At 38.4% G+C, this 25,828-nt stretch overlaps 1 protein-coding gene across 1 annotated transcript; it reads right to left on the reverse strand.

The window, feature by feature from the left end:
- Positions 1-2,335: 2,335 nt before the first annotated feature.
- HS3ST5 (heparan sulfate-glucosamine 3-sulfotransferase 5) lies at positions 2,336-8,833 on the reverse strand. Its single transcript, XM_005154696.2, has 2 exons — positions 8,704-8,833; positions 2,336-4,087 (listed from the first exon to the last, which is right to left on the reverse strand). The coding sequence occupies exons 1-2, from the start codon at positions 8,808-8,810 to the stop codon at positions 3,157-3,159; spliced, it is 1,038 nt and encodes a 345-aa protein (XP_005154753.1). The 5' UTR covers positions 8,811-8,833; the 3' UTR covers positions 2,336-3,156.
- Positions 8,834-25,828: the final 16,995 nt, after the last annotated feature.

Consider the following 25,828-nt stretch of genomic DNA (forward strand, 5'->3'; position numbering starts at 1 on the left):
GTTTTCTCTTGTATTCTTAGACATCATGGCAAATAAAAAAAACCCAAACATTAAAATAAGGCAAATACATTTTAATTATGCTTATGTAAGAAAAGGCAGTATAGTGGGATAATTGAATTACCGATCTCCAAATGGCAGTCTTTTATCTATCTATACACTGATTCCTGAAAATACAATTTCAAATTCATTTCAGATATTCTTTTGTGCTGCAAATTATTGTTCTATGTAGTTTAAATAGCAGCTGGGAAAATTTGATAAAAATGCACAGAAGTATTAGCAGTTTTAATCCAAACATTTATCAGAGCTGGGAAGCCTGCAATTTTATGGTACAGAAAATATGAAAGATGCAAAGTGTTTAGAGAACTTGAATGCCATAAGTTAACAGCTGCAACTTCATATATCTGTGTATCACTCTGTAATCATAAACTCAAGCTAAGAGTGCTCTTTCCAGTCTGAACACTCATGATCAATTTGAATAGAAATGATTCACTCAGTATTTGGAAAGCAAAGCATAGATGCTGAAATGAATTATTAACAAATTGCTCCTGAAGACGTAAATATCATAAGGTCAGAACTTCTCAAACCCGTTATGACTACTGCAGTGAAATCCCCATTAACCTAAGAGTGTGTTTTGGGTGGTGTTTTGGATCTATGTATTAAGATTCAGTTTGGAAATTTTCTTTTCACTAGGTCACGTCAAAAAGACTCAAGGACGTTGCATTGCAGGCTCAGTGAAAGTGAATCACTCTTCTGCTCTTTTAGGTTTCCTGATACATTGCAATGCGTCTGAATCCTCTTTCCTCCCCTGCTATTCCTAACTATTCCTCTGTGCTTTCTGAACCAGATTTGTGTAAGATATTGTCTAAATTTATCCATGTGTCTCCAAAATTGCAAATGATAAACTGGAGTTAAGCCAGCTGACTTTAACAGGAATGTGTGTAGTCGTGCCTGTTAGTCTTGTCACAGTCACAGTTTCTGTGATTTTTCTGATCAATGCAGAGAGATATTAATTTCAAATGGATATTTTATGCTTAGAAATAGCTTTGTCCTCATTTGTCCCTTTCATTGAAAATACTTCTCAGCCTTCAGTCATAATGTGTAGTCATGGCTATATAAAGCCAGTAAGCATCACCCAATGCCACCTGGAATCTGTCTGCTTACCTGAAAATCATAAAAATATTAAAGTGGATAAAATCTCCTCACTGAACACTATTAGGTGAGTTAAATATCTCAGCTTTTATATCTGGATGTGGGCAGGGTAAAGGAGTCTTATGCAGGAAAACAGTGAGTAGCATTGTAGCTACTGGGAAAAATTTCACATATGTTCTACCATGTTTTGTTGGCAAGGCTTCGAAGCAGCATGTAGAAAGGGCACATTGCTCACAGTGCTAGCACATATGATCAAAGATACAGCAAGACAAGTAGCAATCTCTCACAAGAGTTTTAAAAATCACTTATTTAGAAAACCGATGCTTCCAAATCACTGAGCAAGATAAACAGCCCACAGGGAAAATGTGATCTTATTATAATCTGAACCACCAACTACTTTGCTACCATAGCTCAGAATATTCACATTCTGATGCCTTCCAAAATCTGTGTCCTCATTAATCTTTAGATGTTGGGTTTGAAGTGGTTGGTGCTTTGTTTTCGGTTTTGGTTGTGTTGTTTGGTTGTTTTTTTTTTCTTTTCATTCTTTTTTTCTGCTTTTAAAAGTAATCTTCCAGTTGCTTTTATTCTTTTGCTTACGAATCTTTAAGAGCCATACAGTGTATAAAGCATGAAAATACTTATTTCCTGAACTAATTTCTTGACACTTACTGAATGGCAACATTAGCTGTATGTTTATATCCGTAATAACAACACTGTGCTTGGTTGTTTGGAGCAGGTGCATATGTTACCAGATAAAAGCAGAGGTATGACAACTGTTTACCTTGACTTCTGAAACATCGCCAGCTTTCGGTGCTGAAATCTCTATAGCTCTTCTTCTAATCTTGTTTTTCTGTCTGTCGTTTTGGTTTTAATGGTGGCTCTGCTTTTTTTGATACACCTGGTTACAGTAAGCTTTTACAGTCACTTTTTAGCTCACAGGCTACTGCAACTGAATTAATTACAGCAAAGTGCTACAACAGAACAGCAATGATGTTCTTTGAGGTGTGTGTTAAACCAGATTCCCAGATGGATGAGTTTTTTAATAAACTCAGCTTCACCACATGTATCAGTTTTCTCAACTGTCTAGAAACCAAGTTTACACATGAAGTGCTCTCTCACAGACATACACGTGATCTATCTGGGCTAAGAGACCACACTGATGTACATCAAGTAAAGGTGAAAGCCGTTGCGCATATAGGTAATTTTAATCCATTCCATTTTTAAATACCACAATAAATTTAATTTTCACAATAAATTAAATAGGCATATTCAGTTTACAAAATAGAATTACTTAGTGTGAAACCAGTATTTACAAACACTGTACACTATGTACACGATGTTTAGCTTTGTTGACACACAAGCATAGAAGAAAAAAATTATTTGACTTTTTTTTTGACACGATTGACATGCTACAAGTGACACTATGGTCCATACAATAAAACAATAGTGCAAACTCACCACAGGAACTCTTGAAACAATGTATTTTGTATGAGATCAGATATTAATTTCAAATAATAAGAAAATAGTACTATCCACTCTCATTGTAAAAATTCAGCACTGTGTTTAAAGCATCAGTATTCCTTTAGCAATATACATACCAAATATAGCCTGAAGATTATGCTTTCTCACAGCTTCACAGACCTTTGACATGAATTTTTATGGCAAAAACTAGTGTTCTGCTTAGATCATAAGTATGTCACATAAACACTTCACTAGAGCGAGAGGAACACTGACCCTTTCAACCGTGTCTGACTTTATTTCCCTAAATACCTCCTTTCCCTTTGTTGTTATATCTTAAAAGACGCAAATATGCTGACAGTAAATTTATATTAGTTACTATTCTGTAGAAAAAATTGTTCCCACATATATTTGGTCACACACTGCATATGTACACTTTTGCATGAGAAAAAATTACTTTGACAGCCGTGTCTATGAAAAGTGCATATTTTAGCAGAGACATTTATTGCATGTCTCAGGTGCAACAGAAAGTTTTGTATGAAGTTTAGTTTAGGGCCAGTTAAATGTCCTCCCAGTGATCTGGTAAAATTTTTGATTAAAAGGATGAAAGAATTTGCGCAATTTGGTAATGACAGAAGTATCCACCTCTGGATGGATGCGTCCCTTGCTACCCGCCAGGCACTTGTTAAAGACAATGTTAAATCGCAAGCAGTAAAACCCTCTGGTCGCATTGAAGTATAAATTGTACTGACTTATCCTCGGAGGAAGATTTAGGAACTTCTCGACCAGCTGGAGTTCTGGCAGTGGTTCTGTGATGAGCCGGTCTCCATCCACAATATGAAACTGCTCAATTGGGAAGTATTTTAACCATCTCTCCAGATGTTTTGTGTAGATGCTGGTTCTCACTGCCTTATACTTAGTGTTCACTTCACATGTATTAGGATCAATAGCCAGCTTCTCAAATTTGTAGTAAGTTTTGTTCTTTCTTTCCTTACCTTCCAGCACCTGAGTGTAATCAGAAATAGCTCTTGTGGTAGGTTCCCTGACAATGATCAATAATTTGATAGATGAGTTCATTTTGTAAATCCTTTCAGGTACTTCCTCAGTGATAAAATATGCAGGGCTTTTCTCAATTGTTATTTGTTGTGGGTAAGAAAAAGGCATTTTTTTCCGATACCACTCAATCCCCTTGGCATAGTTCTCATCATTGTCAAAGAAGTGAATCTCTTGAGAAGCTTTGACCACTGCAGGGTGAAGGTTCAGCATCTCCAGTAGTGCTCGGGTGCCTCCTTTCCTCACCCCAATGATAATGGCCTTGGGAAGCTGCTGGACAAGATTGTGAAGTCGTATTTGCTCCTTGGTGGCATTGCCCTTTCGGAATTCATGGAGCAGCCCTCGCTTGAACTGCAGAGCTCGCAGTGGAATTTCGTCCTGGCTACGGGGTCCAAATCGACCATCGATGGGGCAGAGGGGTTGCAGTCTGCAAGCAAAGTAAGAGGTATTTGAAAAAAAAAGGTTATCTCTTAAAGCATGTTTTCTGTATAAGGCAGTCATGCTCTGGAAACGTTTTACTATACAGTGTCAGCAGCCCAGCTATCAATTTTTATTTAATTCTGCCAGTGATTAAATTGCTTGAAAATTATTTGCTCTGGTCTTTTGCTGTGGTTTAGCTGAGTAACTCCTAACTCCATCCTCCTGCTCTTTTCAAGCATAGGCACTATGATTACAGTTTTCAGGGCTTCTTGAACCTTGCTTAACCTCCCACACTCCTCATTAATTTGTGATTGCCTTGGCAGTTCTTAAAGCATTCTAAGATGAATTTTATTTGGTCATTTTGATCTAAAAATCCAGTTCATTTAAGTTGTTTCTTTTCAGTGTTTTTCCTGTTCTAGCCTGAACTCTTTCCTGTGCTTCCCATTGTGTTGTTGTTATTAGCTGCTGATCCAGAGTTGGCCTTTTTATTAAAGAGAAGCAAACAGGATAAGAGACAGCTTTCTAGGCATCACTTTTCAATAGTTTCCTTCCTCTTTGGAAGTTGCCCAGTGTTTCCTTGTGAATCAGAAAGACCAAGGCTCTGAATCAGACATGATTAACAAGGCACAGACAGAATAGCAAGAAAAGGTTTTAAAAATGCGCTTACTCCATCATTACATCAATGATTTTCTTATCATTGCGAATGTTTCCTCCTACAAAACCTCATTTTCTTTTCTTCTGTGGGGCTTCTTTTGCCCCACATTTCTGTGCTATTCTTTTATATTCATCTGCAATTATTTAACCTATTTTCCACTTTTCTTATGCTTCCTTCTTGTATTTGATTTCACTGAATGTGAGAAATGACTCAGTAATAAAAACATTAAAATTTTGCTACTACTGAACCTTAAATAAGCCTTCACCTCCACTCCTGTATCAGTGCTTTAGTAATTATAAGGCCAATATTGCACTGAAGATGAAATTGATGTGGAAAGACAGCATCTAAAGTCCTAAAAAAAATATTATTAATAAGTTTGCATAGCTATGCTCTCCAAAATTAAGGATATGTAAGAACAAAGGGCATATAGGCAATTTTAATATGAGCTTGCTCTGCATATATATTATGGTACAGTTCTTAAATTACATAGCAACATGATATTTTTTTTCACAGGACCCCTGCCTCAGCCAGTATACCAGATGGGCAATGCTCATTAATAGCTGTTTAGGTATTCAGTATTTATTCTGGTCTCTCAGCATGTGGCCCCTCACTCATTTACTGTATATTATTCAAACCCTGCTTTCAGGACAGAATTATTTATTTCTTTATGGCTTTTCCATCCATCACTGCTTCTTGAGGTCTCTAATTTGACACTGATGCTAGGACAATGGATGGCTGGGACAAAATAAGTTTGATCCCCCCTGGCTGAGCCGCTAGCTGTTTTCCTTGATTATCCAGATGTTGAGAGATACAGACTGTCCAGACAGAACTGAAGAACAGCCCAGATGACATTGTTAGGTTCACATGAGCTCCAGCTAAGTCCTGCAGACTAATTAGAAAATGTGATGAGGAGTGAGCTCCTGTTATTTCTTTTCTCAGCATCTAGGCTCTTCTCCTTAGCTCTATGCTGTCTACTGAATAAGAGCCTGACTTGGTGGCAAAGAATGAATGTTGCTGCAAACCTGCCAATTAAAAAACCAAACCACAAACAAACCAAACAACAATAACAAAAACACACAAAAGACCAAGCAGAAAGCAATGTCTTGACTTAACAGTGATACAATTTGACCAGATTGTGATGTGGCTGGTAAGACAGTCTTTCTGCAGCAGCAAGGTGGCAGTTAAAAGCATAAGAAACAGAAGCTGTAATTGCTTTCTCTCTTCTCTTCCCTCTCCTTCTGTGTATTTGTTATTTGTTTTCAAGCAAGGAGGATTCCACAACAGCAGTTCCAGACCCATCTCAACTAATTTTATCTCTTTTGCTCAAAAAGACACTTATCACTGCCTTCAGTGTAACACAACAGCTTGTCAAACAGGGTGGTTTCCTTTAAAAGTAAATAAATACCCAAGATATCCTTTAGTCTAAGATTGGATGTTGTTAAAAGTCCTTCCTCAATGCATTACTTTTCAGGTTTCTTAATCTTTCCCCTTTCTTCTGATTTCTCTAAACAATAAAAAATACCCTTTGAAAGATCTTGGCAGTGTTGGTAGTAAGCAGGCTGTCTGTTCTTGGTACTTGAATCCCCAGATGTAACTATTTACTGTTATACTGTAAGATGTTATTATTTTTTTAATTCTCTGCATAATTTTTTCATTAAAATTACAGTCCTTTGCAAAGAAATAGTGTATGACATTTATTATATCACTGAGTTGCTCTCCCAAAGCAGGCAATTTCTCAAACTACTATGGTAAAACTCCACAAATACTCTTTTTGAGAAAACCTAATGTAAAACAATGTATTTTGGGGAACTTCAGTTTTGAAAAATTTCAAAACAGCTAAAATAAACCTGGGCAATCTTAGTGACAAGTAGCAGTGCTGTCTCTCCTGATCCAGAATACTTGCTAATTATCTTCCAATGGAGGTGTCACAACGATAAAAGATCATAAACCTGATGCCCGCAGGAGCAGCTGGGAGCATGGAAATCAGGTGCAGAGGCTCCCTGTACTTCCAATGAGGGAGTCAAGCAAACTACAAGAATGATCTAGGTCTTCTTAAAATTGCTAGGCACAGAATGTGTTTGAGCTTCCACATGTGAAGCAGCTCCATACACTCAGGATGTGAAGGACAGTGGCCTCCCCTGGAGGGAAGTGTTCAGCTTATTGGACTTTCTGACTCAATGAATCGGACAAACTAGTGGTAATTTCCCTTCAGGCCTGAGAAAACTCAAAACATTTCTGTTGAAGAGCCTAATATGAGGCTATTAAATGTGGACCATCCCCAGCTCTCTTGTTCAAATTAGATCAGCATAAATTAAACGTAAATGAATCTGGATTTCTTCCTGAACAATTAGTTATTCCAAAGTCTATTGAAGCCTCTCAGCATCGTTTTACTGACAGACTCAACAACTTTGGATTGTGCCCTAGTACTGAGGCAGAAAAACATTTCCAGTTAATTCTCATCCTTTCTAGTAGCTCTTTCTTTCTCTCTTTCATGACAAATAAGAAAAAAAAGTAAAAGCGGGGCTGCTTTGTATCAGTGTGGTATTTTTCGCACTGGGTGCTGCAAGAGAATGAAACTGAATTTTACTGCCATTGGCATTATTATATATGAAACAAGTGGAATTCACTGCCGCAGGAGGTCAGCAAGTCAAATACCATGGCGAGATAATTTTATAGTCATCAGTAAATTCTGTAGATGTGCAAGCATAGATAATAGCATAAGGTTAATTAGATTTCATGCCTCTGAGCATAAAATATGCTTTTGTGGCACCAGTAAGGATATCTGCCTCCATTTACAGCATCACATTAGACTCAGTGAAGTTTTCACCTCTGAAGCATCAGAGCTGCTTTGACCAATGGGGAAAAGAAGATGTAAATTCTGGGGCTTAATTTCCAGTGCACTTCGTCCTAGCTGAGTACAGTCTCCCTCCTCTGGAGTGGATTTAAGCAGCTGAAGAAGGTGCCCAGTAACCTTAGATAGAGCTCAACATTACCTAGCAATGGACTCTAGGTATCTGTTCTCAGTTCACTTTCCATGTACTGCATATTTCCACAGGATTGTGTCACAATTTTGAACTCAACTAATATTTTCCATCATTTAAAAGAAGGATGCTAACAGAGCATTAGCACTGACAAGCTGCCTACCAGCTTCTGGAAATCCTGAAGGCTTGTTTCATTCAATCTTTTTGAAACAGCTTTTTTCTTTTTTTAATCCTGTCTTTGAGTAGCTCCTACCAAAGCCATCCCAGGCCATTTTGAAGGTGACTGAAACAGCAGCATCAGTGCAAGTAGCACTACTGTTGCACTGTCAATAACCAGTCAAAACTCAGCCTGGTCAAAAGTGCCAAATACTCTTTGATTTCTTCTGCTGGATTTTCTGCTGCTCTCCAGGAAATCACTTGCAGAGAAAACCCACTTATTTAGCACATTCAGCTCCTGAAAATACTGGCTAATTAAGATACAATTCTCAAACCCTAAAGCAATCTTTCAAGTGAAATAGTACTCAAAATTTGATGAGCTACTCTGCAGGCTCATACTTAATTTTAACTACCACTGTAGCACATTAATTGCTTGCTCATAAATTTAGAAAAGATGATATATAAATACATCATAACTGTTTTGCTGAAAGTAGACATCAACACACATGAACACAGACAAAAATGACCTACTGTAATGACATTTTTACTGGATGCTGGTTTATTTCTTCTTTGAAACAAGTGTCAATGTGCTTAGAATACAAATGGACAGATAGAAATACTTTGACAGGGATGACCTGTGACTCTATTTTCCTACTCTCTTCTCCAAGGGTAGCAAAGAACAATGAAAACCATTACTAGAATAGACAGTCTTTCTGTCTTTCTATATATGAATAGACACCAGAAAATATTAAATAAAATAATCAGATCCTTGAAGCAAAATCTCTGCCTGAGACCACTTAAAATTAAGAGAGCTACTACTTAATGACTTACCTATCCAAGCTCCCAACTCTGGCAACTAGATATAGGAGACTTCCAATAGCAAGGCTGCCTAGCACAAAGAGCTTCTGTCTCAGCAACGCCTGCTGTTTGAATAGCATGGCCCTCCATCAATCTTCAGGACTTCTTCAGTCTGTAGAGACAAGAACACATAAAGCACTGACCAGAAAGCAATATGCAGGGTAGCATTTAATCAATCGTTGCAAGTGATAAAGCCATGCTTACAAAATCTTTTTAAACTGTAAAATAAGTAGTTAAAACTTGTTTGTTTGCTACTGCTTTTCTGTCCCACATGGTAGCTCCAGGCAATGTATCTGGAATAGGGTAATAATGCTAGAAGCAACAGTTCAGCTACACTCACCATTACTAGGGCTGTCTGATAGCCATATTCTGGGTCTTGATGCTGTACGGGCTTGTATTGAAATAGGATCTCTTGTTAGGTAAATGTTATCAGACTTTAAGCCCTTCAGAATCAGCCTGGGCTAGATTTCAACAGAGACTTAAATGCTTTGCTGCCAAGTGAGACAGCAGTAACCAGGAGTTAGGCTTGAAGCTCCTGTGCACATAGTATATGGGGGCATGTTTACTCTGTCTCTATTATTATTAGAGTGCAAGCTGGAGGGAAATCTAAACTAGTGTATTTCCTGATCTGTGCCAGCAAGCCCATGGTGACAGAGCTGAGTAGCATGCAGCTGGGGTGGGCACAATTATGGTTTTTCAACACCACCACATCCTATCAGCTTTCCCTGTATGAGTGTCAGCTTGGCTTGTTCTGTGGAGAACATCTTAGGCACCTCATCAGCCTGACACCAGCCTTGGCTGTCATCTCAAGACCTTATGGGACACAAAATAGCATCCCTGAACTAAGCATGCCTATATCCCCAGATCTTAGCAACATCAAAGCATAGACTTAAATTTCCTTTTCTGATATAGTCCAGGGACCATCAAGAGCCCACAAATGAGCTTTGCTTCAAATACTGTAAATATGAGGAAGGCAAGAGTCAAAAGATATGACCTTGTGCCAAGAATATGCAACCAGAATAACCAGGAGGTCCCTAGCTAAGGCAGAAATAGGTGCTGAATAAGACTGTTTGTCTTTAACCTGTATCTTCCCTAGGCATGAAGTTTGTGTTCAGGACTGTAGACTTGTTTAGGAAATTCAGAACTGCACGCATAATACCTTTTCAAAGAACTGAAGACAGAGATAAACTCCTTTAAAAGCAGTCTAAGATGATGTGATTCTTCACTCTGTACTAGTCCTGGGTTTTCTTATATGTATACAAGAGAATTAAGTTCAAATCCTCTCAGTAGCTCAGGGGATGTAAAGTTATATTACCTACTACCAAATGAATGCTTTAATCATCAAATGGATCCTTTTGTTACAAAAACCAAAACCATAAGTCACCTGAACTACTCATCCATAGTCTCACTCCCTCAACCAAGGAATGTTTCATGTATTATGGAATAGTTTCAACAAACTGTTTTTTTTTTTCTCCTGAATTTTGACTGGATTTACTTTGAACAATTTTTGATGTAAAGTTTCTTATATTTTAGTTCTAGAAAGATCACTTTGAGCTCACTTCTTTTCCAGCCTTCAGATTTGCAGCAGGTAAGACTGGGATAGATTATAAGCACATGGCTGTGTACAGAAGCAGTGGGTAGTGAAAGTGCAAGGTTTGGCTGGCCACTGTTACACAAAGTCTGCAAATTTAGAACTTCTGGCGTTAATAATAACTCCTTATACAGCTAAGTCATAGCGCAGGATAACCTATCATACAGGACCACTCATCGTATAGAATACCTTGCTTTTTACATAGTAAAAGCAACTCTGTAATAAGAATTCTTAGATAAGATCCTTATTGCAACAAGAATTATATAAAACACAGAGTAAAAGGAGTTTGTAATGTAAACACAGAAACAGAAGAAGTATTATCATCTTTTAAAATATAAATGAGGAGTAGAAGTACAGAGAGATTAAGTGATTTGCTCAAGGTCACAGAGAAAACCTGTAGCACCAGTGGGATTCAGTGTGAAATGACTGACTCCTGATCTAGCACCTTAACTACATGACACCCTTTTGCCTTTTTTGCAGTATATATTTTCTTAGCATTCAAAAATACACATTAAAATGACATATAATACACATTAAAATGACATATAAATGAGGAATTTAGATACCAAGCAAGGCAGAATAGCTGAAGCTTAATTGTTAAGAAAAATCTATGTTGATATGTTATTGCTAATTACTCTTTTAATTAAGTTATTTAATTAAAGAATAAAGAAAGAGGACATGATGATGATAGCAAATTTTCATAGATTTCCAGTTTTAAATCCTTCAGGGCTGCTCCCCCTAAGTAAAACTGTCACTTCAGAATTACAACAATTAGTTCTAAATTTTATTTCTCAGAAAACACATATGTATGCATCCCTCTGTACATGAAATTAAAGTGCTGTCCACACATTCTCTCTTGTACAGGCTCTTGGACCTCAGTTAAATCCTACCTCCAAGCATCGTTAAGGCTGTGGAATTCATCAGGTCATAATGAAATCAAATTAACAAAGAGCTATTTCCTGAAGGAAAGTTTCATGACCTCGACATTGATGTTTGCAATAAGATTCAAAGAAAAAAACCAAACAAACCAACCAACCAAAAAATCTTCCACAGAATGACAAGTAGCAAACACCCACTAGAAATGCAAATATAACATTATTTATTTGTTTGTTTCATTTTGGTTATCACTTTTAGCATCTAATTTAAAGTCCATGGAAGGAGTTTCATTCCAGAGATGTTGTGACCTTTATAATACTTTCCTTAGATGTCAGATTTTTTTAATGAAAAGAAATTGTAGTTAAATAATAGCTTCAGAAAAGGCTACATCTTGCAACGGATATACTGAGATAGGTCTACGTGACAGAGGAGAGGACTGAAAAAAAACATTTCTATTTAAGCCACAGAGTTAACACAACCAGAATGTGATTAAGGTGAAGGTCCCTAAGGCAGAAATGTTGCTGGAGACTAACATGGCAACACTTAAATGAAATGGAAAGAAGAAACAAAAAGGAAGAAATGAAAATTCCAGGACATATTATAAGCTGCAAAAAGTTTTCTGTAAGGAATGCACACTTCTAAACTTAACAAGAAGCTGGAAGGCAAGGTAAAATATAACCCAAAGTGACAACATTTTAGCAGTTATTTGGGGCAAATAAGGGTGGATTTTTTTTTAAAGAAAAAACAAATTGCTCTCTGTTAGAATTAACAGCTGAACTGGCACACAAGATACTGACTAGGAGGAGCAAGGCTGGGAAAACCGCAGGCAGAACTTTCCCAGCTGCTGGATGCTGGATGTAGAACTTTCCATCAAAAGAGTTAAACATTTCCAGTGGGCTTACATCAGAAATATCTAGTTAAATATGCATACAAAACAAGTTTTTTTCCTGGCTATCCAAGAAAGTTGTGATGCACAAAGAACACAAAAAAATCACAGTATGGAATGCATAGTTTCTAGAAATGAAAGTATGTGCAACATCATGTAGAGAAAAAAATATAATGTGCTTTGTGATTTCAGATGCACAGCTGATCTAATTTGTTAGGTTGACATGGTAAACATAAATTTGTGAATGGGCTAAGCTTCATTTAGCCCTAGAAAGCAGCCTTCTCTGTATTGATGTGAATACTCACCCAGCCCCATTCCCCATGTTCCCATACTTGCTGGTAAGGGGACTGGGGTTATTGACAAGAAATGACAGTACAACTATGTAGAAGTCTGTTGACAATACAATTGAAAAACACATGGACTTTTCCTAAGAAGATGAAGTGATCATGGATAAAGGAAGATATTGCATGTCCTGGATAAATAATGTGAATTTTCAGTGGACTCCCATAAAAATTGGTTTTAGGTTCAAGTCAGGTCAAAGTCAAATGAGTAAGAGAAAACAGAAAAAAAAACACACCAGGGATGGTACTACTGATAAAAGTCTGAATTTGATAACACTGCAAATTGTGCAGACACACTCAAAAGAGAAGCTGTTGCTATAATAACTTATTCTGAATAAACAGACAATGAAACAAGAAGTTCACAAGGAGCTTGCTTGAAAATGATCAGAAGGAAATTTTTGGACACATGGAGCCAAGATGAGAAGATGCTACAGATAAATGAATAGCATGTGGTTGGTTATAAATGGAAGTGTAAGAAAGAAAGGCAACATATAATCCTTTCATAAACAGACTGAAGAGATACAATCCTGATGGAGTGATATGGTTAATCAAAGAGATGTACAGACCACAGGCAAATATGCACAAAGGATGCTGAAAGAAGAGGTGTTTTTTTAGATTAATATATCAATCAGTTGGCATAGATTTTTTTTTGATTTTGTACACTAGCGAAGGTCATCTGTTGACCAATGAATATTTGTCTTCGTACACTGCAGAAAGATCTTTTGGGTTAATGTGGAATTTAAACACTGTGACTGAGAAAACAGCTTGGGACTGATCACTTTTCACATTTCCATTTCTCTTGATTTTGTATTATGTTTCTTGAATGTTAACTACAGTTTCCTGCATTTATCACTGTGAGTAAAGCTCATACAAATCAAGCATTTAGACGTTTTCTGGAGTAGGAAATCACATGGAGTTTGGGAAAGGAGGCAATTCATCCATCAAAATGTGTGCATCATCTCATCAGCTCATGATCTTCCTTATGGTCTGGCTGGAAGAGCCAGTCATGCTCCTGCTCCTTCTTTAACCTCCTCCAGGTCCTCCCTTTCCGTTTGTGTTACCTCACCAGTGAAGGAGGTCTAGACCAGTGGCAAGAAAAAGTCACAGTCCCACTGTAATTCTTCCCTAGTTCCCTTCGCTTCGGTGGCTCAATTACAGCAGTTCTACTGCACCTTGTGGACTGTATTAAAGAGCTAGAATAATCATGATAAAGTAGAACACGATTTTTCATTGGAGAGAAGATTTTTCATTCTCAATAGCATTGAATAGCCTAAGAACAGACAAAATTCTTCACATTTTTGACACAGTAAAATGAAATTGATAATGGGAACCGAAAGCTTTGAAAATGCCATTTTTCTGAGGGTATGGCTAAGTGCTGAGCCTGCAAAAATGGAATTTGGATTTTTTTCTTAATGGCTCATTTTTTTTAATATCCAAAAGAAATTTAATTCTGATGAGTAGTAACAGTGTTTCAAATTTTTCTCTCTAGCATAAGAGAGAGATTGGACAGAATAAGATTAACAAACGCTTGATTCAGGTTATGAAGGAAGAAAAGAAATAAGTATGTTTAAAGCATAGAACAAGTTCACAGTTTCAGGTAAGTGTTACTGTATACTAAACAAGACTTTTTCTCCTCATGACCCATATTGACTAAAACAGTGGAGAGGAAAATGTCAACAAAGCTGATGGAAAACAGTAAATGATGCAGATAAACTGACATAAAGATTTCCTATAATCTTATGTCCCAGCTGTGACAATAATTAGAAGCATCTTTTTTTGTTTGTTACTGTAAAGCTTTGGCATCTAGGACTGCCTTTAAGCTGCCCTTGACACCAGTTCTTTGTGCAAAGAAGTGGTAAGATGCTTTCTCCAGAAAGGCTGCTATACTCTGGGAGCCCATCCACAAAATCTGTATGTGAATACTAGATAAGAAAGCGTATGTTCATTTCACGGAAGTTAGCACAATATCAGTGCTGAAAGAGCATTTGTGATTTGTAATCCCAAGCTCATCACCTTAATATCTATATTCTCTCAAGCCTATAGAGAATGGTAATGGCTATTTATTTAGTCCACTGTCCATGTGACATTTAACAGCAGACACCTTCAAGACTCATGTAGCCATAGTTCTATTATCTCTAAGTATCTGCTGTGTCAAATGACAACAGTACAGAAGGCCATAACCAGCTCTTTATCACATTGTTTTCTCAGCCTGACCCTTCTTGCTTTTTGCATCTTACTAAAAGACACTGAGCAAGATGGCGTTGGGAAGAGAGAAACAATTCCAAAGCTTGCTATTGCCTTTGTCGTGCCCTGTGCCAAACAGATCTGCTGCCAGATTGCCAGAATAGTTAGGAATCTCAGACGCCTTGATGCCCTTGATGTCTCAAACACATCTGCTTAGGAAAACTGCCTTATTGCATCTGAGCAGGAGAGTCAGGTGGCCGGGTTCTGCTGAATGATGACTAGGTTGCCATGATCCACACTTAGCTACAGTGCTCTAGGAACACTTCCAAGCACATAGATCTTAATAGGACTTCATTAGTCCAAAATACAGATGCCTGTATCCCTGCCAGCATCTTGAGTGTATTACCCTGTGCTGCTCTTCATAAAATGCAAGATTAATCTCCTAGGGTTGGCCCTTTTCTTTGAATGATGTTTCCCCAGCTACTTCCCTCCTTTTCTTCTGAAATGATCACCTTACTCGTCTCCTCCATTTCTCAGGAATGGTGGAGCTGATAACACTAATATAGAAGACCTGTGGAACTGTATTTCTGACTGTAGAAAATTTATAGTAGATACTAATTTCACAGTCTTCAAAAGAGAATACCAGCCTTGTTTCTTCCAGCTGGCCTTGCAACTGCAAATAAAAATAGCAATCAAAAAAGAAAAAGGAGATTGAGGAGGAAATGCAGTGAAATGGAAGAGTAGAGGAATAACTGCATTAGGTCAAAAGAGAAATCACAGAGAGAGTCAAATAGCGCTGTCACATTGAGAGTAAGCAAGTTTTTTTTCTCAGAGAGAAAGGTAAGCAGGTACATATGCAGAGCTTTCTTCTGTCCTCTTTTTTTTTTCCCTAGAAAAAATTGCCTTTTCCAAAATAATACCATACCCGAAATAAAACATATGAAAAACTGTTTTCAGGATCTTTAATTAATTAAAACTGGCAGACAATTTAGGTTAATTCTCCTCTTAGCTGTTATGATGGCAAAATCTAGATGGCCTCATGCAGCTTTGTTTTCAGTCTCTATTTAATGTGACTTTCCTTTAGAGAAGAAGCAAAAGTGACTTAAATGCAAAAAATTACTAGGAGTCAAAAGCATTGATGGGAAAACTAACAGCAACAATTTAACCAAGCTGCAAATATATTTTGCTGGTACACTGCATTTACAGTAAAAACACCTAAGTAGATTTTTGCCCATGGCTTTTACTTCCCAGTGAGAAAAAAAAACAGTCTGAAATACCCCCCCCCCTTCTGTGCACATATGGATATATTATAAAAACGTAATTTGGGTGAGTCTGAACATTTTGTTGCAGCCTAATCTTAGTCCTTGTTCCTCAGGCCAGGCACACTGGCCTAGCTAGACTGCTGTCAATCCTCATGTTATGTGTTCTTCAGTAATACCTACTGCCTGCACAGCTATGTCTTACTCTGGGTGCTAAAATAGAGCTAAGTAGCAGTGATAAAAGCAGTGAGATAATCCTGCAAGATACTGCAAGACAACCAAGTATAATGACATCTCATGGGCCTGTTCGGCTTCAGCTTCTGTGACTGTGATTTGCTTCTTACACAGCCTCAGTTTCCTCTTGCCTGTCTGCATGTCTTCATGTAGTACACATGCTCATCTCTTTTCTCTTGTCCAAACTCATATTCTGGACTGCCCCATTACTGATGAATACACGTCACACTAATATGGAGCACCTACATTCATTCTGAATCAGCAGCATCTTTGGCTCTTACTCAGCCACCTAATCTGAGGCATAGCTCAGACTACTCTCTGAAACCTTATATGCAAGCCAAACTTCACAGGTTTTTTTATGCATAAATGTCCCAAAGATAGAGTTTGTTGCATACCTAAATATTTAAATTTTGCTGTGGTTTCCCTTCACCTTTTTATCCTAACTACTGCAGTGGTCTTTTCTCTGACCTTGACCCATACAACTGTAGTCCATTCACATACACTCTGAACAAGTGCTGCAAAGGACATTCTTACAGCCCATGTCTCTGACTACACCACATGTGTCTAGGCATCCTTTATTACTTGTCTGCTTCCTCTGACATACAATTTTGTGTATTTCTCTCTCTGGGTATTCCATGGGGTTTCTACTGGGGGAACAGGAAGAAAGGGAGTTTAAAAACTTGACCCTAAACACCACTCAGTTGTTTTTGAGAAATAGCTGTAAGACCTGACCACAACACCTCCCTAAATAGTGCTGACTATTTTTAACATAAAAATCTAAGTGAAAATATCAATAGCAGTTTAACCAGGAACTTGTTACAATGCCTCTGTGAGAGTGGGAGACCTGTTAACAGTTTTCTCTGAAAATGAAAGAGCTGTGATTGTCTGCTGTGTGTGTTTTAAAGGCCAGCATTACACTGCTGTACTGGCCTGTGTGAAACCTCATGGCCCCCATCTGGGTGGAAAAGAAAAGGAGAACAAGGAGAAACAGCTCTTGTCTGCAGCAGCCAGGTGTTACAAAGCTGCATGGTGCTGGAGAGCTCGCCATAAATGAGCTCTGCTCACTAAACAGTCCTGCTTCCCTTGCACAGCCCATTCATCTTCCTCCCACTGGGCAGTGTGAGCTGAAGTTACTGCTGTCTTGGGGCTGTATTCACTCTCTTACATGCATCCAGCTTAGCTCCATGGTTTTAAATAAAAAAAAAAAACATAAAAAATCAAGCAAAACCCCTTTGCACATGCTTTATTGGTGGGACTCTGCAGCAAGAAAGATTCCAGCAGAGACAGTTATGTGTTTCTGATCCTTACTGGCAGTAACACCTGAAAAAGTACAGAAGAGCTGTTCCTCTACTGGCATGAGATGCCTTCTTTCTGTTTCTTTTAGAGCAACTTTTTAAAGAATATGTTTCAGTGTATTATTCATGGTCCTTATGCTGATTTCATGCTAATACATCTTGATTGACTTGGTCAACTTAATCTAACTTGAGCTCCATGGAATAGAGAATATCTAGTCCTTTCTCTATGGGTGCTTATGACTTAGTATCACTTTCCTAGAGATGTAATTTTTTTTTCCATAGGCCCATCATAATGACAGTTGCTACATGGACTGCCCATGTTTTTGGATACAGACACATTTTTTTCTGTGTGGTAAAATATGCTAGAAATGATGCCACTAGAAGAGGCTATCACTTCTCTGTCACATAGTTAGTGGTGAATCATTAAAGAAAAAGAGTGAAGCAATGGAACTAGCACACGTACTTTACCAAGGAACTTGAAATAACCTCTGGCCTATGTAGTCAAGCTTGTAGTGTCCGTTAGTCACAGTCTCTGTCCGGTTTGGCTTTGCTTCTGATGCTTATTTACAGAACCTACATCCTGACTTGATGATCTTAAAGGTCTTCTCCAACCTACATGATTCTGATTCTAATACCTCTCAGGATCATGGGCTGCAGCCACAACACTGACTACTGCATACAAGTATAGAAAACTGCAAAATAACCTGCACAATTAAAAATATATTGATTGGGTGAGGATTAACTCCAGAATATCTGTGTTTTTCTTAATGGGTTTTGAAATATACAAGACCACCTCCTCATGTTCTGAAGGACCTCATATTTAAAGCAACTGCCATGTAAATATACAATAAAGTTAATATTTTCATGGACAAACACAACTAGTTTAAGTCCTAAAGAGTCCTGCTTACAAATCATGTAGCTATCAGAATGAGTGGCATCTTATAAATGTCTCAGTAGATGGAAGAGTTGATCTAATAATCAGAAAAGAATACTCACAAATAATTTATTTGTTATTTGGTGGGGGAAGAGTGAATAATTTATTTGGTCAATATTATTCAATCATCAATGGAACTGGTAGAATAATTTATAAATTTACTTCTGAATAATTTATTCATCAATTGATAGTAGGAGGAAATTAATGAAGTAAACAATATTCAAATAACATTCAAGAGGCTCCCAGGGGCAGGCAGGACACCAGAGAGGAACTGAGGGAATGGATCCCTATTGTCAGTCTCATGACAGCTTGTGTATGAGCACAGGGGATCACCAAAGGACCGCTGACTTATAGCCAGTTCTGTAGCTGCTGCTATTAGTCTCCTTCATTCTCATCTGCCTACCCACGATAACAGATCTGCAAAGGTGCCCTGAGAGCATTGTGTGATTTCTTTGTGTCTTTGATACTGATGAGAAGCTGTTTGGAGGTTCCTCCTTTGGTATCCACTGGCTTCTGCTGTGATCACTCAAGCCAGATGCTGCTACTTACTCTGACACATGGCAGCAGAGGCTGTGGGTACTGTCACAGCCGTTCAGCAGCTTGAAACTTGTCATGCAGCTGAGAAGTGTGCTGTGTTCTGCTTGTGTGCTCAAAGTAGGAAGCAAAGGGTTTCCTCAGAAAGCTACAGGACATTGTTTCCTGTTTCTGAACAGACTGCAAGATTAAAAATTGAAAATACAAGACATCTAAGAAATCTTAACAGTCTAAAGTATCTAATGTTGCATCCTTAAAAGGCAAACCATCAAGCTTCTCAGATCCATACTAAATTACAAAAGTCTAGTTGTGCAACTGAATTGTGTTGTGCCTGAAATCAAGCACAAAATTGCTGGTGTGAAGAATTAAAAGTAACACTCTTGCCCAGCATTCGTTTTCAGAATATGACTTCACAGGTTTGTCAATGGGACCATCAAAACAATTTCAAGGCAAATTTTACCTGAACATAATCTTTAGGTTTGTTTAATTTTTCCAATGTGGTTGTGTGAAGGGGAAGTTTCTTACTATGTAATGCATTCAGAAACAACCCCCTGCCTTCAGACAGCATACACTGGTTTGTTCTGAGTTTGCTCTACTGCCATTGAATGAATCCATAAAAAATCCAGTCTGAACATTAACCATGACCCATAGCAGAATACTGTTAATAAAAATCATCCTGAAATGGCTTTTTTGTGTTAGAATCTCACATTGTAATAGCTGTCATAAAATTACGAATGTAAAGCAGGCATGGGGATGTGGGCAGAAGGGATTGGGTCTTTTTGTTTTCAATGCATCAAATTTAATGGTGGATATATGTACAGTTTTGGGATGAAAACAGTTGTCCTTTGTGAATAGACTAAGTGGAGGAATCAGCTGACACTCTTTGTTCCTTTGTTAACTATAAACTGTAAGCACCGAAATTCAAAAAAACATGAGGGAAAGTTTATGAATTATACACGGTCACAGAGTTTATTAGTGCTCTGTGCTTACCCTCTTGGGAGCCACTGGAGGAAAAGCTTTGAGCAATTGCCAAATTTTCAAATAGGTTCTCCATTTCTTTATCTCATTCGGCTTTTGATATGCATAAATTATTTATCAGGACTACCATTATTTCCATTATTAGCTTGCGTTGTCCTCTGGCACCATGTCTGCAGAATTATATTCATTCTGAATTTGCAATTACTAAACTTAAAAGAAATCAGTTAATTCTTCCTCTATTCAGTTCTCTCATTTTGCAGAATCGTGTGTGAAGGCCTAAGACGTGAATAGAATTTCATCTTGACCTTGAACCTTAATTTCTCTTTTCATCCTGCCATTTCACCAGAAGACATAACTGAAGTTTATGTAAGAAATATCTCTGTTTTCCTTTCTCTCTTTTTTTCTTTTTTAATTCTTTTTCAGGTGGGAAGATGGGATAGGAAATAAATTTTTCCACATCATAAATTCACCATTAAAGCTTAGTGAATTACATGCTATGCTGGTTAAGTTCAGAGAAGGATCCTCTTTTATATACTTTAAGTCTATCTCCTTTAAGTTAATTTTTGAGGCAGCTCATCTCATAGCTTCCCAGTTACAATAGCATCTGAAAGGAACAGCTTCATCTCACAGAGTGTAAAGAAGACATTGATCTTTTTCAATTCCAGAATGTACAATATATTCATAAAGAAAATGTTTATTATGATTGATCTATTCCTGTTCTATTCCTATAACATGCTTATATTCCTTCCTGCCATCTCTGTTCTCTGCTGATGCAGTTACCAGGTAGCAGGCTACGAGGCAGATTTCCATGTAAAGATATATACAGGTAGCGTTACACCTAAAACAATATGCTAAGGGAGTGGAGCCAGATTGTAGCTTAGCCTGGTAGAAAACTTTCTCCTCACTGTTTGGTTATAATAGCAGACTTGGTTACTCTTCTCCAAAATAACTTCCCCTCTGCTGGAAAGAGCCTGTCCAGAACATCTGTTTTCTGCCTGTTCCCAGAGCTCCTCAGCTAAAGTGTTTTTGTAAAGGAAGAGAAAGAAGGAGAAGATCTAGTGGGAGAGGGATTGTGGCATTTCTGTCCAGATGTTTTTCCCCTTATACAAAGAAGACCTGGTGCTATCTGCTTAAAAATCCATGTCTGTGAGGTGGGAACAGTACTGAACAGCTGGCTGTGAGAGACTGTGACAGAGCTGCCTGTGCTGCACAGCAGTGGCGCATCCCCACCTGAGGCCCTTGTCAGCACAGAGGATGGATGGTAGTGCCACACTCCTTCCCCTGTGCTGACAGCCACTCAGGCAAACAATTTGCCTCCTGGCACCTCTGCAACAGGCCCCATTTTGTGCAAATGGAAGATCACAGCCTAGAATAAGGGAGCAATGCTACAATACTACCTAAGATTGTTTTTCTAGTACCAGCTATGGATTAATTCACTGATTTCTTTCAAGTAACACTCTTTCCTATCTGCAGGTTCACTTTAATCCTTCAAGCTTTGAAGATGCTTCTGTCATGACACTGAACGTTCTTGCTGCTTACTAACTGTGGTATTTTTCCTCTGGAAAAAACTGGGGATTTTGTGTGCATAAATATACTAACCTCCTCTATTACTTCCTTGAGCTATTCTTATTCTTGAGAACAGCAAACACTTATTCTTCCAAGAGCACTAAATATATTGTGTTTGATTAAATTTAATGTATTTAGTAGTTCTGTGAAACTGGTCACAAATAAGAGTCCAAGCAGGTGGGATGATGTCAGTGGCTGTGTTAATATCAACAGAATCAGTCTTATGGAAAGTGGGGTATGAGATAGGGCTCTTCTTACCACCTCCAAGTTATTGGTCCTAATGCTGACTGTTTAATTGTTGCCTAACACTCTATGCAGCTGTAGAGATGTCTTTATGTTGTGTTAGGTGAGCTAAGTTGCTAAATTCTGTTTGGTAAAACACAGGCATGTAGTAGTCAGAAAGGCACTGAAGTTTAATATATGCAGAGAACCTTGCTTTTCGTAACACACGATTCTGTGCTTCTCCTTTGTATTTTAAGTATATTTTTTTTGTAAGTATTTTTTTTTTGTCTCTGAAAGGTGCTGGTTCAGTGCCTTCACCAGCTATATGTACTTGCAAAAGATATGGCAAACAGCCTCAGCAATAGTAGGCTTCCCAAGCTACCTCACATCAGAAGAACCATTCCTTGGTCCTGCTGGGACTCCAGAAGTTTTTGTGCAAGTACACATGTCCTTGGCAAAGAGCAATTCCCTGCTGTGGGGCAACTGCTCCCTGCTGATCACAGTCACCTGTTGGTAGGAAGCCTGTCCCATGTAGAAGATGTCAGGCTTCTGTCCAATATGCCCTCACTCCCAGGCTGCCAGGGACAAGCCATGTAGCTGGTCCCCTGATGCCTAGTCCAGCCTAGTAAGACACAGTGAGAGGGCACTTTTCTGCACCTGGCCACCTTGAGGTCCCTTGGGGCTCCCTGTGCTATTTATATATGCAGGTTGTGGATCCCTGCATGGATCCTTAGGCTAGTACTACATAATAACTGTCACTAAACATCATCCTGACTAACTTACCCTTAAAAGTGCCATTTCACATCAGTTTTCACAGTACCCAGCTTCAGGCTTTATTCACACTGCTGTGTGAAGAACGGGGCTGATTAAAAAGAAACCAACACTCCGTGCACATTCACACTCCTGTCCTAAATCCTCACAGCTCTATCAGGGTACATTAGATAAAATATGAATGTATTTGTAACCTTTGATACACCAGGCAAAAAAAAAAGGAAAAAAACCCACAACCTCTTTTAGAGTACTAATGGCTTCTTTCCCTTGATGCAAATAACAAATATATGCTTTGAAATTAAGTCAGCTGAGTATTAATGTAAATAGTTCTGTAATATTTAGTCTGTAGCGTAAAGGTAAAAAAGAGAATCTAATCATTTCCTGTCAGCGGGAGACTGCTCTGCACAGGGCTGTACATCCTGCTCCTTCCAGGGTCACTGAAGGGGCCAGCCCCAGCACGTGTTATTGCAGCCTTTGTAAAGATATAAATGTTACACAACAAGAACAGCTGCAAGTCTTATCCCTTGAACAAACAGAAGATAATGCAGTTGAGTTTGCTTTTGGACAAGGAAGGTCTGCCCTAATGCTCCAGATAAAAATGTTGATCAGATTGTTTGACACCAGTTTAATACCTGGAATTCTAGAGCAGGCTCTACCTGCTACCTTACTGCATTCCTATACATTCCTCTGCAGGGCCCCATCTGAGCCTTGATGGCTGCAGTGCTGTGAGAATACTGTAGCCCCTCCTGCCTGTAGTTGTCTCTCAGGTTGTAGCTTGGAAAATATAAGCTTGTTCCACTGACAGCTTCTTCTGTGCAGGGTTACCATTTTTTGCCACTAAAGCCTTCCCTTGCCAGCTAATAAGAGTAATGGAGCTGAGACCTCTGCTGTGACTGAGAGTGCTTTGAGCTGTACTGAACATCTGCCTTATAGGAAGGCAGATCTGTTTGAAATTCCTGTGGAAGAACAATACTATGAGTATAGCTAATTAATAATAGACACGGACACAAACCCATTAAATTCCAATCAAAAAACTCGACTGTGATTTCTAGGTGATTGCTTTTTAATCTCAGTCAGGTTGTGTATGTTTTTAGTTCACAAGATTCAACAGCTTACTGATACTTGTCTTTCTAGTGAGACTGAGACTGAAGCAGAACTGTGGAGGTTTTTTGTTTTGTTTTGTTTTAAATGGAATTGACTTTTTTAAAGGAAGGTCTGTTTTAATTAGAATGGTACAGCAAAATTTGTCAAGCTCATGTTCCTCTTTCGAGTGCATTACGAAGCAATGTGTAAAGAAAGATGCTCTATGTGTTCACTCTCTCCCAAAGGCCCATCTGAAGTTAAAATGAACCTCTGTGCCTGCTGGCACATACAGACCCCATGGGCCTCCTAAATTCCTGCTCAGCAAAGGCTGCTTCACACTGAGAGAAGAAAATATCATCACCTTTCTTCAGAATGGCAGATTAAGTTATCCCTGGCTCCCCCTTTCTGAGGATCAGACTCCAACATAACATACCTGGATGCTAAAGAGCCCGGGCTGCTGGTTCAGCTTTAAATTAATAACATCAGTACTTAAGGCAAATGGGACAAGATACAATTGTTAAGTTTGTTCATCCCCACCCTCTCTGTGTGTTACACTAATAGTTTAATTTAGTGCTTCTGGCTTTCCTCTTGCCCAGGTTTCAGGAAACTGTTGTTCAATAGCAGGTGCTTGCATTTGGCCATGAACAATCAGAATTAGAAGGAGGGTAATTCTGCACTGTACCTCTGTTCAGACTGTGACGCTTAAACTCTTGGAAAGTTGTAATAGTATAAGTGATGATATTGGAGTTTAGTCTTTTGATGTTACAAGGGAGAGCTATGGCAAAATCTGAGTCTCCAAATTCCTGGGCTCTGGGTAGTTCATGATTGTGTTTCAAAGAGAGGTTAGTAAAGAAAAACCACAACAAAGGCCAATCACTCCATATTAGCCAGGACAGATGAAGGAATCCCAAATAATAATGATCATGAATCAGTCAAATTCAATACCATGAAACAGTGATACAGGTAAATCTGTAGCTTAGTGAGTCTTTGTAAAAACAAATCAGCATTAAACCAGTTATTTGTCAGTAAGGAATGAGCATAAAAATGATGGTGTTTCTGTATCAGAATATAAAAACTTTGCATAGATTAATTATATTCTCAGTTAAAAAACAACTCTACATTTCACTGAGACAGAATAATCCAATTTATGTTTTGGGCAGAACCAACATCAAACTGTTTGGGACTTACCTAGTGGAATGAGTGACTTACACTGTAACAGTACAGTACAGTCCCTGTACAGTAACAGGGAGGTCTTGCATTACCTGGGACCCTGGGTAGTTGTCACCTTTGTAATATATATTTATTTTTCTCCCATTATTTTGTCATGTCCACAAAGGACAATTAAAGTTGCTGCCTCTTCCTTGTTATTTCCTTCTAACATGAGGGAAGACAGAAACTGGCTTTTGAGTGTGTTTTGTTCCAATGTTCCTGATCAGGTAACATCTCTCTACTGTGAGTCAAAGGCTGTGCTCCTGCTGGCCAGTACAGTGCAGGGGAGTCTGTAACTTCAGAGCAGCTCTAGGACTCACTCTCCAGAACATACTTCTCTCTCAAGAAGATACCTGTTAGTCAAAATCTGCTCTTCTCAGTCCTTGCTTGTAGGAGAGGTGGAAAACCCATTATATTCTTTTTGCACTCTCTTTGTTTTCTTTAACTAAATTATATTTGCCACTGTAAAAGACTAATTGATTAATTTAATAAATCTTTTGTTCTTTCTACTGATTAATGTCATAATTTCTGTCTTACTTGTGCAATCTTCACTTTGGTCTATTTAAGCATTCTGAAAGCTTTATAGCCTTTTCTAAATGCTTCATTCTTTTGTCCCTTATGTACCAACCTGGGCAGGGGTGAAATCACACAAGCACTCAGCAACTACCAACCACAGACAGATCCCTTGCCCCCCTATGGTGGTGTTTGATGCAAAAATGACAAGTGCCAAAAGTATTTGTCACTTAGAAAGCTGACACTGGAATCTCTGGGCTAAAAGTTTACTCCAATCCCCAGCAGGTCTGGGTAAGAATATGTATAATTTTCCGCTATCTTTAGCAGAAAAAATTCTGACACCTCTTTTTGATTCTTATCTCTCCTCTGGCTAGAGCCTGGGGAAGTCAATACGGGTGTGAAGTAGCAATAAATCCTGAGGACTCCAGCAGAGGCAACAAGAAGACAACTAATATACCAGTGGGATAATGTGGTGGGGTAGGAGAAGCAGGATGTAATGCTTAATGATACAAGTCCTTCTTGGTCAGGGCCCTAAATGTCAAAAGTCTCACCAGACAATTTAATAGAGACAGCAATCTGTCTTCAGAGCCACACTGTGGAAAGTCACATTCCCCCAGATATT

The sequence above is a fragment of the Melopsittacus undulatus genome, chromosome 3, assembly GCF_012275295.1.
Source record: "Melopsittacus undulatus isolate bMelUnd1 chromosome 3, bMelUnd1.mat.Z, whole genome shotgun sequence".
Lineage (NCBI taxonomy): Eukaryota > Metazoa > Chordata > Aves > Psittaciformes > Psittaculidae > Melopsittacus > Melopsittacus undulatus.

Excerpts from the sequence above, each read along its gene's own strand:
- HS3ST5 (XM_005154696.2), bottom strand. The coding sequence starts at position 8,810 with ATGCTATTCAAACAGCAGGCGTTGCTGAGACAGAAGCTCTTTGTGCTA. Across the intron at positions 4,088-8,703 it reads AGAGTTGGGAGCTTGGATAG|ACTGCAACCCCTCTGCCCCA; the intron begins GTAAGTCATTAA and ends CTTTGCTTGCAG.